The sequence below is a fragment of the Rhipicephalus microplus genome, unplaced genomic scaffold (genome assembly GCF_043290135.1).
Source record: "Rhipicephalus microplus isolate Deutch F79 unplaced genomic scaffold, USDA_Rmic scaffold_12, whole genome shotgun sequence".
In the NCBI taxonomy this organism is placed as follows: Eukaryota; Metazoa; Arthropoda; class Arachnida; order Ixodida; family Ixodidae; genus Rhipicephalus; species Rhipicephalus microplus.
In genome coordinates, this window is record NW_027464585.1 from 37,586,129 (window position 1) to 37,600,964 (window position 14,836).

Genomic DNA, 14,836 nt, shown 5'->3' on the forward strand with positions numbered 1-14,836 from the left:
TAACTTCACCAGCCCCGCCGTGGTGGTCTAGTGGCTAAGGTACTCGGCTGCTGACCCGCAGGTTGTGGGTTGAAATCCCGGCTGCGGCGGCTGCATTTCTGATGGAGGCGGAATTGTCGTAGGCCCGTGTGCTCAGATTTGGGTGCACGTTAAAGAACCCCAGGTGGTCGAAATTTTCGGAGCCCTCCACTACGGCGTCTCTTATAATCTAATAGTGGTTTTTGGGACGTTAAACCCCACATATCACTCAATCAATCAATGCTAACTTCACCACCCAGCCTCCGCCACTACGATCCTGCCGCTCCCACGGATGTTCATACTGATGCCAGCGGTGTTGGACTTGGCGCTTTGCTCGCGCAACAAAAGGCAGGGTTTGATGAATATGTCGCCGTCTACGCAAGCCGAACTCTGATGAAAGCTGAGATTAACTACTCCGTGACCGAGAAAGAGTGTTTAGCTATTTTTGGGCCCTTGAAAAATTTCGACCTTACCTGTATGATCACGCATTCGACGTCGTCACTGACCACAACGCCCTTTGTTGGCTATCCACACTTAGAGACCCTTCCGGACGACTTGCTCGCTGGGTGCTCAAACTTCTGGAGTATGACATCCGCGTTATTTACAGATCCGGTCGTAAGCACACGGACGCCGACGCCCTTTCTCGCTCACCCATATCAGATGAAGGTGTTTGCCTCTCTTCCCTAGAGCCTGCACTTGCTTCATCTGCCTTGCGCAATATGACGGTGGGACAACAAAAGGATTCTTGCATCAAAGGCCTCATAACCATTCTTTCTGATCCTCTCACTCCTTCGCCATATCGCGCTCTCTACCGCCAGGCTAGCAACTTTTGCCTATGGGATGATAATCTTTATCAACGCAAATACCTTTCCGACGGTCGCAAGTATCTCCTTGTGATACCCCACCATCTTCGAGCTGTTATCTGCGAAGCTTTTCACGCTGACCCACAGTGCACCCATGCAGGCCTCTTCAAGACGTACGCTAGGCTTCAACTCAGATTTTATTGGCGGGGCATGTATAACTACGTGCGGCAATTCATTCGCTCGTGTGCTTTGTGCCAACGACGAAAGTTACCTCCCGGGCTAGTCTACCCGTCACAACCTCTTCCATGTCCTTGTCGACCTTTTGATCGCGTCGGCATTGACATTCTAGGACCACTACCATCAACTCTAGCTGGTAATCGCTGGAATATTGTTGCGATAGACCATCCGACACGCTATGCCGAAACAGCCACGCTGCCGAGTGCCATAGCCCGTGATGCCGGAACGTTTCTGTTGCAACGTTTCGTTCTGCGTCATGGTGCCCCTCGCGAGCTCTTAAGTGACAGAGGCCGTGCCTTCGTTTCGGACGCCTTGAAGGCATTACTCAAAGAATGCCGAATCGTGCACCGCACAAGTATAGCATACCACGCTCAAACGAATGGCATGACGGAGTGCTCCAACCGTACTCTTGGCAATATGCTGTCGATGTATGTCGCCTCTGATAATTCAAATTGGGACCAAGTTCTCCCGTTCGTCACCTACGCGTATAATACTGCCGTACAAGCTACTACTCGGTTTTCGCCATACCTATATATGGATGAGAACCTTCCTATACAATAGACACTATTCTTCCATATAAACCTGATGAGTCCGAAAGTACAACTGTCCGGCCCTGCCGGACATGCTGAAAGATGGCGCCAGCTTGCCCGCTTTTTTTTCTCTACCAAGGACTAGTAGCAGTAGCAATCCCACCAGCCTGGGGACCGTCCGGCTCCAAACTTTCCACCTGGTTCATTGGTATGACTTCGGGCACCTCCTACCACGCCTGGCCGCTCCGCAAAACTTCTTCCCAAATACTCGGGCCATACCGCGTTGTAGAGCAAACTTCATTCGTCAACTATATCGTGGAGCCCATCATCCCATCCACAGACCTACGCTACCGCGGCCACGACACTGTCCACGTCTCTCGCCTCAAGCCATACTACGACCCATTAGTTGTTTCTTCTCCGTAATCCACCAGGATGGCGCCTCTTCTGCGGAGGGCGATTGTAGTGAACAAAAGGGGCCTCAGCGGCATTTCTCGGCACCTCATGGGCATCGCCATCAGCATAGGCTCGTGCTTGCTACGCTTGACCGGACGCTGCTGACTGCTTCGCCTTCTGCGTTCTGCTCTGCAAATAAACCCCGTTACAATACATACATACATGCATACATACATACACACATACATACACACACACATACATACACACACATACACGCATACATACATACATACATACATACATACATACATGCATACATACATATGTATGTATGTATGGCTATGTATGTATGTATGTATGTATGTATGTACATACATACATACATACATACATACATACATACATACATACATACATACATACATACATACATACATACATACATACATACATACATACATACATACATACATACATACATACATACATACATACATACATACATACATACATACATACATACATACATACATACATACATACATACATACATACATACGGACGGACGGATAGATGGGTGGAGGGGCATGCACGCACACACACAGGGACACACGGCCGGACAGACAGACAGATGCAAGGACGGACAGACGCACTGACGGACGTTTCGCCCCCTCACACGGCACAGGCGTAGCTCAGTTTTAGAATACTGGGCTGAAACCTGATGGACCCGGGCTCAAGCCCCACTGTGTCATTGGTGCTAGGTTTTTTTTTTTCAAATTTCGCGTGACGTCGTTAAGAACACCAGCGGCGGCAGCGGCGGCGGACAACTGTGCGTTACCCGAGTTGTGATCTCATAACAGCTTTCGCTGTAAAATACATAACTGCGCTAAAGACGAGGCAGCCGAATCGAAGTGGGCCCCTGCGATCTTCATAAGAAGTCATAAGAGTCATAAGAAATTAGTTATGGAGAAATCCGCTTTGCCTTTTAGATTGATCGAGGGCAACCTAACACTTGATGTCGTATTGCCGGCCCCCAAAAGAGTGAGCTCCCTTTGCAAGCAGCTGCAGAATGTATAGCGACATCCCTGCAAGTGTAGTGTTCATCCCGAGCCGAGCTCTGGGAGCGCCTATATCGCCTCAACGACCGTCTATGCGAACGCGGCAACCGCCTCAAGGCAAGAAGTGGCAGCAATTTATCCATTTACTGTGCGACTGCCTACCACACTTCAGCAGACCCGTGTTCTGTGGACACACAAAAGAGCAGACTGCACGTGAAGTTGACGAGGCTCTCACGAGGAAGTGTAAAGATGCAGCATGTGTCAGCGCGCCCTTCATTAGTCCAGCAGACAAAGCATGTATATGTAAATAATCTCCATGATTAAACACTAATGTACCGATGGACGCAGGCACCAATGAAAGATTTCATATGCTTCTTCCGTTGCAATGTATAGGAGGTAGGAAGGTAGGTAGGTAATCAACTTTATTGATTCACGAAGGAATCATTTGAGGGAGGGTGTGGTTGCGGAAGTGGAATCAGGATGACGACGAGCCCTCAGGCCGCTCTAGGTGGCCGGACACTGCTGTTCTTCGGTGACCCTTCTGGCCCAGCTCACTGTCCGGAGCTGTAAACCCGGTTGCGAGCTGCGCACAGCAGCCTCCCATCGCTCTTGGTATTCTAACCCTTGCCACGGAGGCTTCGGTTTGTTTGGACAATTCATAAATATGTGCTGGAAGTCGGCTCTGGTGCTAGGACATAAGTTGCAATGAGCTGAGGTTTCACCATGTGTAAAAAGAGAGAGAAGAAAAGGAGTCGTTACTGTGGCCGTTTGAAGTCTGCGCTACAAAGCCTGGTCACTTCTGGAGAGAGATTTATGTGGCGGGGAATACGTTAGGCGGGAATTTCGGTAAAATAGCGTGATATCGTGATAGCTGAGGAGTCGATCCCTGGCACTTCGAAGCGAAGGCAGGTCGCTGTGAGCCCGGTTGGCGAGTGCTCGGGCTTGGGTGTGAGCAGCCGTGTTGCCTGGGTGTCCACAGTGCGCAAAGACCCAGAGGAGAGTGATGAGGCGATCAGGCAGAAGAGATGATTCAAGAATTTTAGCAGCCGGAGAATGAATTCGGAAAGTGGCGAAATTACGAATTGCAGTTTTTGAATCAGAAAAAATATACTCAGCGGAGGAGTGAACAATGGCTAAAGCAGATGCCGCCTCCTCTGCTTCCAGGGATTCTGTCGAATTTTGAAGGGACGCACTAGCGACCAGTTTTTGAAATCCATCTACGACGGCTACCGCGAAAGCTCGATGATCTACATATTCGGCCGCGTCTACATAGACTGCGGGAGAATTAGGAGGGAAGCGCTTTTGAAGGGACTTCACTCCAGCTTCCCGTCGTGCCCGATTATGTTCTGGGTGAATATTTTTGGGGAGTGGCGGAATTAATAGGTTGCTGCTATCAGTGACGGGAACTGCGTGCGTGGCCGTGGTGTGACCAGGAACGTTGATTCCAAGTCGGTGCAGGAGTACCTGTCCTGTTTCTGAGAGTGATAGTCTTTGATATTGGCTGAAAAGATGCGCCTCTACAAGCTCTCCCAGAGTGTTGTGCACCCCAAGTTGAAGTAGTTTATCCGTGGCTGTTGATTTAGGGAGATGGAGCGCAGTTTTATAGGCATTACGAATGAGTCTGTTAAGTTGCTCGGTCTCCGTAAGTGAGAGATGGAGGTAGGGGATAGAATAGGTAATTCTGCATAGGCAAAAGACCTGTATGAGGCGGCGTGTGTCTGCTTCCCTCATGCCGCGATGACGATTGGATATGCGCTTAATGAGGGAAGCTGTATTTTGAACTGAGGAGCGGATTAACTTTATTGTGTCAGCGTTCGAGCCATTTTCGGAAATATTAAGGCCTAAAATATTCATTTTATTGACCCTGTGAATAGGGGTGTCATCAAGCATGACTTGAATGTGACATGTATCTTGCTTTTTAAAGTCAATTACTAGGAGTTCCGGTTTAGCCGCCGAGCAGGTGAGCCCAATATTGTTGGCGTGTTTAACAACAATGTCAGCGGCCAACTGAAGCTTCGATTCGATTTTGCCATGGTTGCCAGTATTGACCCAGATGGTGATGTCATCCGCGTACAAGGAGTGATTGATAGAAGAAAGTTTGGCAAGTTCCCGCGCTAGCGGTATGAGAGTAACGTTAAAAAGAAACGGGGACAAAACCGATCTCTGGGGCGTTTCCTTGCTACCTAGCATGAAGGGATCGGTTTTGAAAGTGCCCAACTGTAGGCAGACGGACCTATTGCTGAGAAAGGCAGAGACATACCTGTGCGTGCGAGAGCCTCCGTTTAGTTCACTAAGAGATTGTAAAATCGAGGAATGAGAAACGTTATCAAAAGCCTTAGTCAGGTCCAATGCAAGGATGGCTCTGGTGATGTGTGGAAAAGTAGGATTTGGCACGTCCTCCTTAAGCTGCAGCATGACATCCTGAGTGGAGAGTGCCGCTCGGAAGCCGTACATGGTGGAGGGAAACAGTTTTTCTTGTTCCATGTAGCGATTAAGACGATTGAGAATTACACGCTCCATCAGTTTTCCAGTACATGAGGTAAGAGAGATCGGTCTCAAATTATTAAGGTCTAACGGCCTATTATGTTTGGGTATGAAAGTCACCTTAGCTGACTTCCATTCCTGGGGCAGCGTGCCCTGCTCCCATTGTTGATTCATGTAATCGGTAAGAGCTGCCACTGACTTGGAGTCTAAATTTCGGAGTGTTTTATTAGTAATTCCATCTAGTCCTGGAGCAGATGTGGTGCGAAGTTTGCTTAGGGCAGCCCAAACTTCCGCATCTGCAATTGGTGTATCCAAGTCTGCATTGGGAGCTCCATTGTAGGTAGGTAACTATTCTCGCCTTGGGTCAGGGAAATACGTTGTTTTAAGAGCAGTTTCAACGTCTTGCCCTTGTTTTTCTGCTTCAAACAAGAGTTTCGTAATTCGCTTATTACTTTCACATCGCGAGGAGCATGAATCTAACATATGGCGAAGCAGGGACCAAGAGTTCTTCATATGTAGAGTACCGTCGAGCCGGTTACATATCTGGTTCCATTGCTGCGATGAAAGTTCGGCCGCGTGTTCAGTTACAAGCTGGAGTGTTTGTGACATTTTGCGTTTTAGTTTACGATTATATTTTTGCTTGAGCCATCGTTTCTCCAAGCTCTGATAGGCCTCCCATAGGTGGAGTAGCCTGCTGTCTACTGGATCACGGATATGTGCTGCGGGGGCTACTTTTTCGCTAAGAGCTACATCCTGTTTAAGCTGAGACGCCCAGTCTTTGTAGTCTTGAATTTCTTTTTTCGGGTTTCGGTCTCGGATTTCGCGAAATTTATCCCAGTCAACAATATGTTTTAAATGAAACTGTGGACGAAAATTGGCATGGGGCAGTGTAATTGTTAGGATGTAATGATCACTGCCGAGGTTGACCCCACTGTGTGTCCAGTTAGCTTGTCGCACATTTTTAGTGAAAGTAAGGTCAGGGGTGGTATCTCTTCTCACACTGTTGCCAATTCGTGTTGGTAGCATGCAGTCAGTGACTAGAGTGCACCTGTTTCGATGAATGTATTGAAGAAGGCTGGTGCCCTTCCGAGTGTTTCTCCTGTAACCCCAATCTACGTGCGGGGCATTAAAGTCACCCGTTACAACTATGGGAGCAGAGTTTGCTATTTGAATGGCCCTATCATTTGCCTCAAAAACAGCAGTGAGGCCATCTCTAGGATGAGAATAAATATTCAAAATAAAATATGTGCCTTGTCCTGTACGACGTGGGAGAAGTTCAAGAAGGCAGTCACTGTATAAATTGGAAAGATCATGCGCTATAAACAAGATATTTCTCTGTATATATGTGGTAGCCCATGGGGAGCTAGGATGCGAATGTACAGCCTGATAGCCGAGGAGTTTGCAAGCTTTTAAAGGCTCCTGTACGGAGATGACATCAGGGGCCCGTGTAGACCGCTGTATATAAAGTGAGAGGTTGTCTCTCTTGTTTCTTAATCCACGACAATTCCATTGCCATATTCAGAGTGAAGAGGGTGAAGATGAGGCAAGAGTGCAGGAGGGGGTTATGGCTGCGAAGGCGCTGGAGAGGGTTGAGATTGTGGGGGATATTCGAGCCGAGCAACTAACACGTCTAGAATGCTCTCTATCTTATTGAAGCGTTCAGCAATTTGCGTAAAGCCTAAATCAACCTTTTGTTTGAGTTCGCGGTGTTCTTTCCGAATTTTTTGACTGGTGCTTTTAAAATCGTCCTCCGATGACTCGGGTTGCTCTGTCCTTTTCTTTTTGCTGGCTGTGGAGAGGAATCTATAATATCTGTCCCTGATTTTGCTGCCATATCAGGCGTTGTGACAGAGGGGGAGATAGATAGGGGTGGAGAAGACGCGGGTGGGGCAGCTGTAAGTGTACTTAAACGTTCCAGCACCAGAGCCAACTGTTGCTTTAACTCTTGATTCTCTCGCATTAGACGTTCGATAGTCTCCGGAGTTTTAGAATTTTCTTTAGCGTCAGAGAGCATACAACAGGAGCAGGAGGCTTGCTTTGCCCAGCTCACCTTTTTGGGTTTGGTGCTGAAGTCACGGCTTTGTGATGCACTTCGTCCAGGGCTTTTGCCTTTGCTGCCACGGTTTCGTCCAGGACTCCTGCTTCTGCTGCTACGGCTTCGTCCAGGACTCTTGCTTCTGCTGCTACGATTTCTATCGTCGATGCTTGGAAAAGACTCCTTCTCGAGCTGGAACTCGGGCTGCTCCTGCTGGTGCTCTTGTTGCGGCCTTTGTCGTCGCCGAGAGAGACGGCTGAAGCCATGCTGAAAGCGTTGCTTGCATGCCCTGTCACCCGTCTTGTGAGCGTCCCCACAGATGACGCACTGCGGGGTGCAGGGATAGTCCTCCGGGTGTTTCTGTCCGCAGCTTGAGCACGTGAGGCGATTTGGCAAAGGACATACATCTCGTCGGTGGCCGACTTGTCTGCAGTTTAGGCATGCTTCCACCTTCGGTCGAAAGTTGAAAACGGCGTAGAGGATGCCAAACATTTTTACTGACGGAGGAAGCTCCTCAGCCATGAAGTGAATGAGCACTGAGCGTGAGGTACGCCGTCTCTTGCTTGCACTATTGGTAGAAGGGGATTCGCACGACGTAATTCTTGAAGCAAGTCCTGAGGTGATTCACCATTCCAAGCGCGGTAGATGATCCCTGCCCGTGCCCCGTCCGGGGGAGCTATGTACGCGTGAAATCCCAGTTTTTTACCACGTAGCGTGAGTTCTCGTATTTTTGCATAGTTGGCAACTCGATCGGCGCAAGATGTGGACACGGTGAAAATATTTTTGGCCAGATTGGTGCACACAAGATCTTCGTCGGCAACCACAGAGTGCAGTCCGCTTTTGGCGACTACAGCCGCTCGTAACTCTACGTCGTTGTATTGGGCCAGATCTACGCCCGCACTCGGACGAAAGACAATCTTGAAGTCATCGACTGGCAACCGTCGCAGTCATTTTAAGCGAGGACGCGCCACAGCTGTGTCGTCGAGCTTTGAGGAAACTCTGGGCGGTGATTCCGTTTTGCGTGCTGGCGTTTCGGCAGCTGACGCCGCTTTACTTGACTGCGTTTCTTCAGTTTCTTTTGACTGTTGTCGAGGTGAGCGTTGTCGGGCATTCAGGACTACACTCCATTCTTCTGGGTTGAATTCTGTGGCAGGTAAATCCGTGCCACTCACCATGTATGCCATTGCGTTGCCGAAAAACTTGTGCACGCGCGTCGAAGCGCGAGCCCGACGCCGGTGCCGGTGGCATTAGGGCTAACGAGGCGGCGTTCCCCCGCTCAGCAAGAGTTGATAATTGCAAAGCTCCTCAAGAAGAAAGAGGTTTGAGGCACTCACCAGCAGCGTCGGCCACTTGCTGAAGTTCAAGAGAGACCACTCTTGTCACCAAAAAAGCAGTCTTGTTTCGACAAAAACTTCGTAGAATACGGAGCCCATGCGAGGCACGTCAGCCTTGCCTGGCCCCCTAGCGGACTCCATATAGGAGGTATCAGCCGCGAGTGATGCTAGCGTCGCCGTACCTGTGGCAGCAACACGTCATATATTTTTCCAATAAAACGGCTGGATGGAGCGCCACCAAACGCCAAGCTGTCGTATGCCTGGTTGCTAGCTGGAAGCGCACACTAGTTCAATGGGAGCGCCCCTTTCAATAAACCAAGCAGTCGGCAGCTGCAGCGCTGTTCGTGTGTGCGTTCCTGACCGTGTCTTATCACGCTTTTTTTCAACCATCAATACGTGTAAACTTTCTCGATTCACCCTAATTCAGGTTCTTCTCGCACCTGACGAGTTCCAAGTATTAGTGGCAGTTTCGTGAGGCAATGAACTAGTATTTTAACGACCGAATTCAGCGAACTTTACGCGCATACGCTTAAAAACAGCGCTGGATGCCTCGCCCAACTGGCGCAAACGATGTCAGACTGCCGGAGAGACTGGATTAAGGGAGCCTTCAATTAAACACATTTCGTATACGCTCACTGTGTGGGTCTCTGTTTCAGGAGACGTGACCATCCCGAAGGGTGCCGTATCCATCGTCTTCATCTACTTCATGCACAGGCATCCTCGCTTTTTCGCCCAACCAGACGCATTCGTGCCGGAGAGGTTCCTGGAGGAGGGACAACACCCGTTTCTCTACATCCCATTTGCCAGCGGCGCTCGCAACTGCATAGGTATGTGCACATCGTCCACATGTTTTTCAGAACGCTTTCATGTTATCTATTGAGAACAGTTCACATTTAGAACTATCTTCCTGGTCTAATATGGGGTTTGTATTTTAAGTACGGGGCACTTTACGGGGCCGTGCTGTGATTTTGGGATAGAGACACTAAATGTTTGTGGTTCTACAGCTTTGGGTCAAACCAGAGGTTTCGAATAGAGGTGCTTTGCACCCAATCACTGGCCGAGTGTGGCCTGTTACATTTGTCTGACGCAAAACTTTTCGAGTTGGCTTTGGGGCTGTCGCTAAATTCAAGAAATAGCGTCCAAACGCAAACACCAAGCGCGGTTTGAGTTTCGCGCATGAGCAGGGGCTCCTGCGCTATTTCATTAGGGCTCAAAATTTTTGGGGCCGTGATCAAAAACCTACTATCTTCTTCGCTTGGCGTAATGCTCTATGCCTTGACAGTGATAAGGGGACACGTGCTCGCGCAACAGGAACTCGTAATTCCCTTATTCTTCCAGCGCCTTCATGATGATCATTTATCATCGTCTGAAAAAAGAAGCAACCAGTGCGCTTGCCGTGGATGTTGCAACATGCAAAACCACGCATAAAAAAAAAATCGCAAGAGGAGGCGAGCGCTCAATAAAAAAAAACAGGAAGAGAAAACTAGGGAAAATTAGAAAGATCAATACATGAGAAAAAATGGATAGGCATAGAAGAAAATGATTAAAAATAAACATTATTGTGAGAAGCTACTTAAAAATTGCGTCTTTCTTTCTAAAAATATATATTTTTACCTTCTTTCACATGTTATCTTCTCTACTTTTAGGACAGCGTGAAGGTCGTCATTAAACTGCAAATGGGTTGAGATCGGTATTAAAGAACACAAGGTGGCTACGAAAAACCAGAGATAGCTCATATTGCTTACGGTCACCTGAAAATTGTCACATGGCTGATTGCCATTGCATTTCGCATGAGCAGTTCAAAAACGCCACTTATGAACCGTGATTCTGAGATTTTTTACGTTCAAAATTCGTTTTCAATATTAGTGTTCTTATTTTTACTGTGTCCAATAATAAAATACCAGCATTTTAATATACACTGCTTTTCTTTTTCTGCAGATGTGAATTTTGGCCAAGTTCTTCATTTCAGATAATATGTTTCCGTAATTCTGAATGCAGAGTGTGATTAAATTTCGCCTCAGATTTTTTAGTATGTGAAGAGTGCAACTATCATTTCTAAAAACCTCAAAAGATTTCTGTAATAATCATGAGCTTAAAGTAGGCAAATAGTATGAGTTCAGCATTTAAAGCATCTCACATACTGTTCATTTGTTCAATAAATTGTCCTATACAATCTTTTTGTTAGTTATTGGTAAACCTATAACTAACCAGAAAAGTTAAAACGAAAAAGTGTCCAAAAAAGAACGGTATTTGCACATTTTCATGGTACAAAACGAGAAATATGAAGCTACTGATTACACAATAAAATCAGCATTACACAAAGCATATAAATAGCGCGAATTTCATTGCCCATAGCTACAGAGTAAAAAATTATGATTTCAAGTGGCACCCTTTTAAGACGACAAACAATAAAAACGAGAAAAAACACAAAGAAAGTATGAAAAAAGAAAACTGAGCAAAAACAAAGAACGCTTCTTAGTGTAAACTGCTTTAATATTTTCCGGCGATACTTATCAGCAGAAACACGCTAGTGGCGATTGGAAGAAAGCTCGCTTATTTCCATGTTTAGGTCTGGTGAGCCATCTAAGCTATGAAGTTAGAGATCAATTTCCTTAACCAGCAAGGGTTAGAAACTCCTAGAACATAAAATTTCACTCGCTGTCATGAAGTTTCTAACAAAACAAAATAATTCTTTATCATTCAACAAGGTTTTCTCTTTGGTCTCTTTTGTGAAACCCAGCTGATAGAATAAATTATAATTTGCATCACTCAGTTGTCCGCTTGCATCAAAGTGGCGCTACAAATTTCTACTTCGCCAAGGCCTTTGACAAGGTCCCTCATTTGGGGCTTTTCATGAGCGCACAGGCCTTGACATAAATACAAAATTCTTAAGTGGATCACAAGCTTTTTAACTAACCGGCGCCAATTCGTTTTTGTTAATGACCATTCGTCTCCGTTAATGCACGTCCAATCTCGTGTACCGCATGCTTCCGTGTTCGGGCTTATTTTGTGTTTAGTTTTTAATACCAATATTAGTAATGATATGCATTCCACAGTAAAATAATTTGCAGATGACTGCGTGATTTCCAAAATAACGTAAATGAGACAAGAGCTATTAGGTTCGGAACAGTAGTAAACCCGGTATTATACGGCTACACGTTGAACAATATACCCATAGAGTCTGTATCCACAATGAAGTATGCCTTGGTGTTCATTTATCAACAGACCTGTCATAAAACAATCATATAGACAGAATGGTTAGTAAAGCCTCCACATCTCCTAGCTTCATTAGGCGAAGTTTGCATCCGGTGATCTCCGAGACTAAACTTATCACTTATGAAACCATATAGTACGCTGACAAATAGAATACGCCTCCTTAATCTGGAATCCGCATGAGGCCTACCTCATACAGAAGCTGGAGTTTGTCCAAAATAAGGTTGCTCGTTTCATCAAAAAAAAAACTTTCTTACGCACATCAAGCATAACTGACATAAATTTCTCTCAAGTTAGCTCCATTACAAAAGCGCAGAATGCTGACACTGTTGTCCGTCTTTCATGAGATACACTACAATCAGTCGTCCAACGATACTTTCAATATCACACAAGTTAGACATATAGCTTCATTACTAGATTAACAGTATAAGATAACTCATTTTCACTCGACCTAATCTGTTCTATCACTCGCCACTTCTCATCAAAATTCGTGAATGGAACGTTCTGCCTTGTTACGTCGCACACAATGTCAATCATAAATTCGTTGTTAATCACGTAAAGACATTCCTAAGTTTCTAGGTTGATCGTTATCAAGACTTATGTTCCCCCTCTGATGAAAGTATTAATTATTGTTAAGTGTTTGAATTGTGGTTGTTTTCTTGTTATGATTGCTTTTCTTTCGACATTGTTTAACCTTGAAATGTTTGTTTTTACACATTCTCGTTCAAGTACTTCCATTTAGTGATCTGTATAATATTTGCCCCAACCAATGTTACCCCGCCCCCTATGTAATGCCTTCTGGGCTTTCAGTATATCTGAATAATATAGCATCTGTGTTTTATGAGTTTGATTTTCTTCTGCAGCAACAAATTCCGACGTGATTTCATGTGTTAATGTAGTATGAAGGCGATGCTATACCTACCACTCCCGTGAGTAGATCGCAAATAGCACATTTATGTTTCAGTATACTGTTGCTCGTCTCCCTGTCTCCTTCGCTTGTGTGTGTGTGTGTGTGTGTGTGTGTGTGTGTGTGTGTGTGTGTGTGTGTTTTGTGCTTTTTTCAGAGATGAATTTTCACCAACTCGCAGCAGTTCCTGTTAGCACAGCTACACAAGTTTTTTAAGCAATATCTCGTAGGTTTTACTGAATGAGACTCTGCCGCTATAAAAAACACACAAAAGAGACACGAATACGGCAACATGGGTGGTCCCATAAAATTATCCATATTTTTGTGTGTTTTTGATAGCGGCCAGATGCTATTGACTAAGCAATACCAACTATTCCGAGAAAAAATTTTTCCCCTAGATTCCCCCTAAGCGCCCCACAGAGGAAACAAGTATCAGCGCTTATGGTTTCCCGCACACTTTTCAGTCTCATAACGATTAAAGCAGCATTTCCTTTAGAAAAACAAGTAGGAAAATAATCATTTAACCTAAATACTATTTCTCGACATGATATAGCAGGCGTTCGTTTCGCTTGTGTATACCTTCAAGAGAACTATCAACAAAATTTGTCGCTGAGTACAGCTGTTGATTGTCGCCGTCAGCAACAGTGTCGTGGCCACCGTGATGTTCCGTGTAAGCTCCAAACTGATTACATTGTCTGCACATACTATTTTCTTGGGAGTGAGAGCGTGCGAGGGCAGCCAACGATCGTGGATTTGGCTCAGAGGCCCTCTTTCGTCGTACCGAAAACAAACCGCACAAAGTGGCTATGGAGGGGGGGGGGGCACAGCTGCGTGGCGAGAACTTCACGCTTTCATCAACGGAGTGTTTACGCTCGATTGATGAAAAGGCGGCTCACACACTTGAACTTGCTGTACTCTGACCACTAAGTTTGCGTTGAATTGACTGAAATTGCGAAGTTCGGTTTGGTCGCTGTAGCGGCAGCGCGTGCTTACGCCTTCAAGGGGAATAGAGAACGCAGACCCACCTGTGCAACTACTACTGCCCATCACTCTGTTAATTTCAGACAAAATTTACAAACTTTTGCAAGTTGCTTGCATAGGTATTTCCCTATATGTTTATTCAATTTGGCCAAGAAATACAAAGCCGTTCTAAAACAATAAAAAAAACTATTTGACTAATTCTTTTTTGAAAGAATATTTATGACAGAAGTTTTTATATGTAAAATAGTGAAATATATTCTAGTTATTACATGTGCGCAAGATATCCTCCTGTAACAAAAGCATGACTGTCGGCATGATCATTCTTTAGTCAAAAATATGAATGTTTTATGACTAGAGTATTGGAGCGTTTTGCTTCAAAGAAAAAATTTTGTAAAAAATACAATTCCGGTGTTGACAACAATCTTTTTCTTCAAAATGGGCACATGCTATTCTGAAAGAAGTCAAAAACGTTTGAATTTGATAGTTTGAGCGATTACCGAGAAAATGTTCCTTTTCTGACGAAAGGTAGTGTTCGGAAAAAACGCCGGTAAAGGTCAAGTTGCCGCCGAGCGCTCGCAGGATCAGGGGCGTTTGGAGCCGTTTTCAAATGCTTTTCGCTGCATGCAAAAACTCGCCACTTTGTGGAAGTATTTGTCAGTAATGCTTACACAATTTGCCATAAAATGAAAAATTGCATTTTTTGTCTTTTTTGCCCTCTATCACCACTTGAAGAAGCTTTGGAGACTTTCAAGTGAAGACCAGCCTTTGGATTGGCATGCAACTGTGCGAGGACAGTCTGACACAAACATTGCCGTACGACCAACAGCAGCTCAGGCTCAT

General features: G+C 45.7%; 1 protein-coding gene across 1 annotated transcript in view; it reads left to right on the forward strand.

Moving 5' to 3' along the window:
- LOC119168164 (cytochrome P450 4V2-like) overlaps window positions 1-14,836 on the forward strand; it is a 952,270-nt gene that overhangs the window by 836,673 nt on the left and 100,761 nt on the right. Inside the window, exon 10 of the mRNA XM_075882483.1 lies at window positions 9,552-9,722. Coding sequence (XP_075738598.1) covers window positions 9,552-9,722 — 171 coding nt within the window. The remainder of the gene's footprint in view (window positions 1-9,551; window positions 9,723-14,836) is intronic.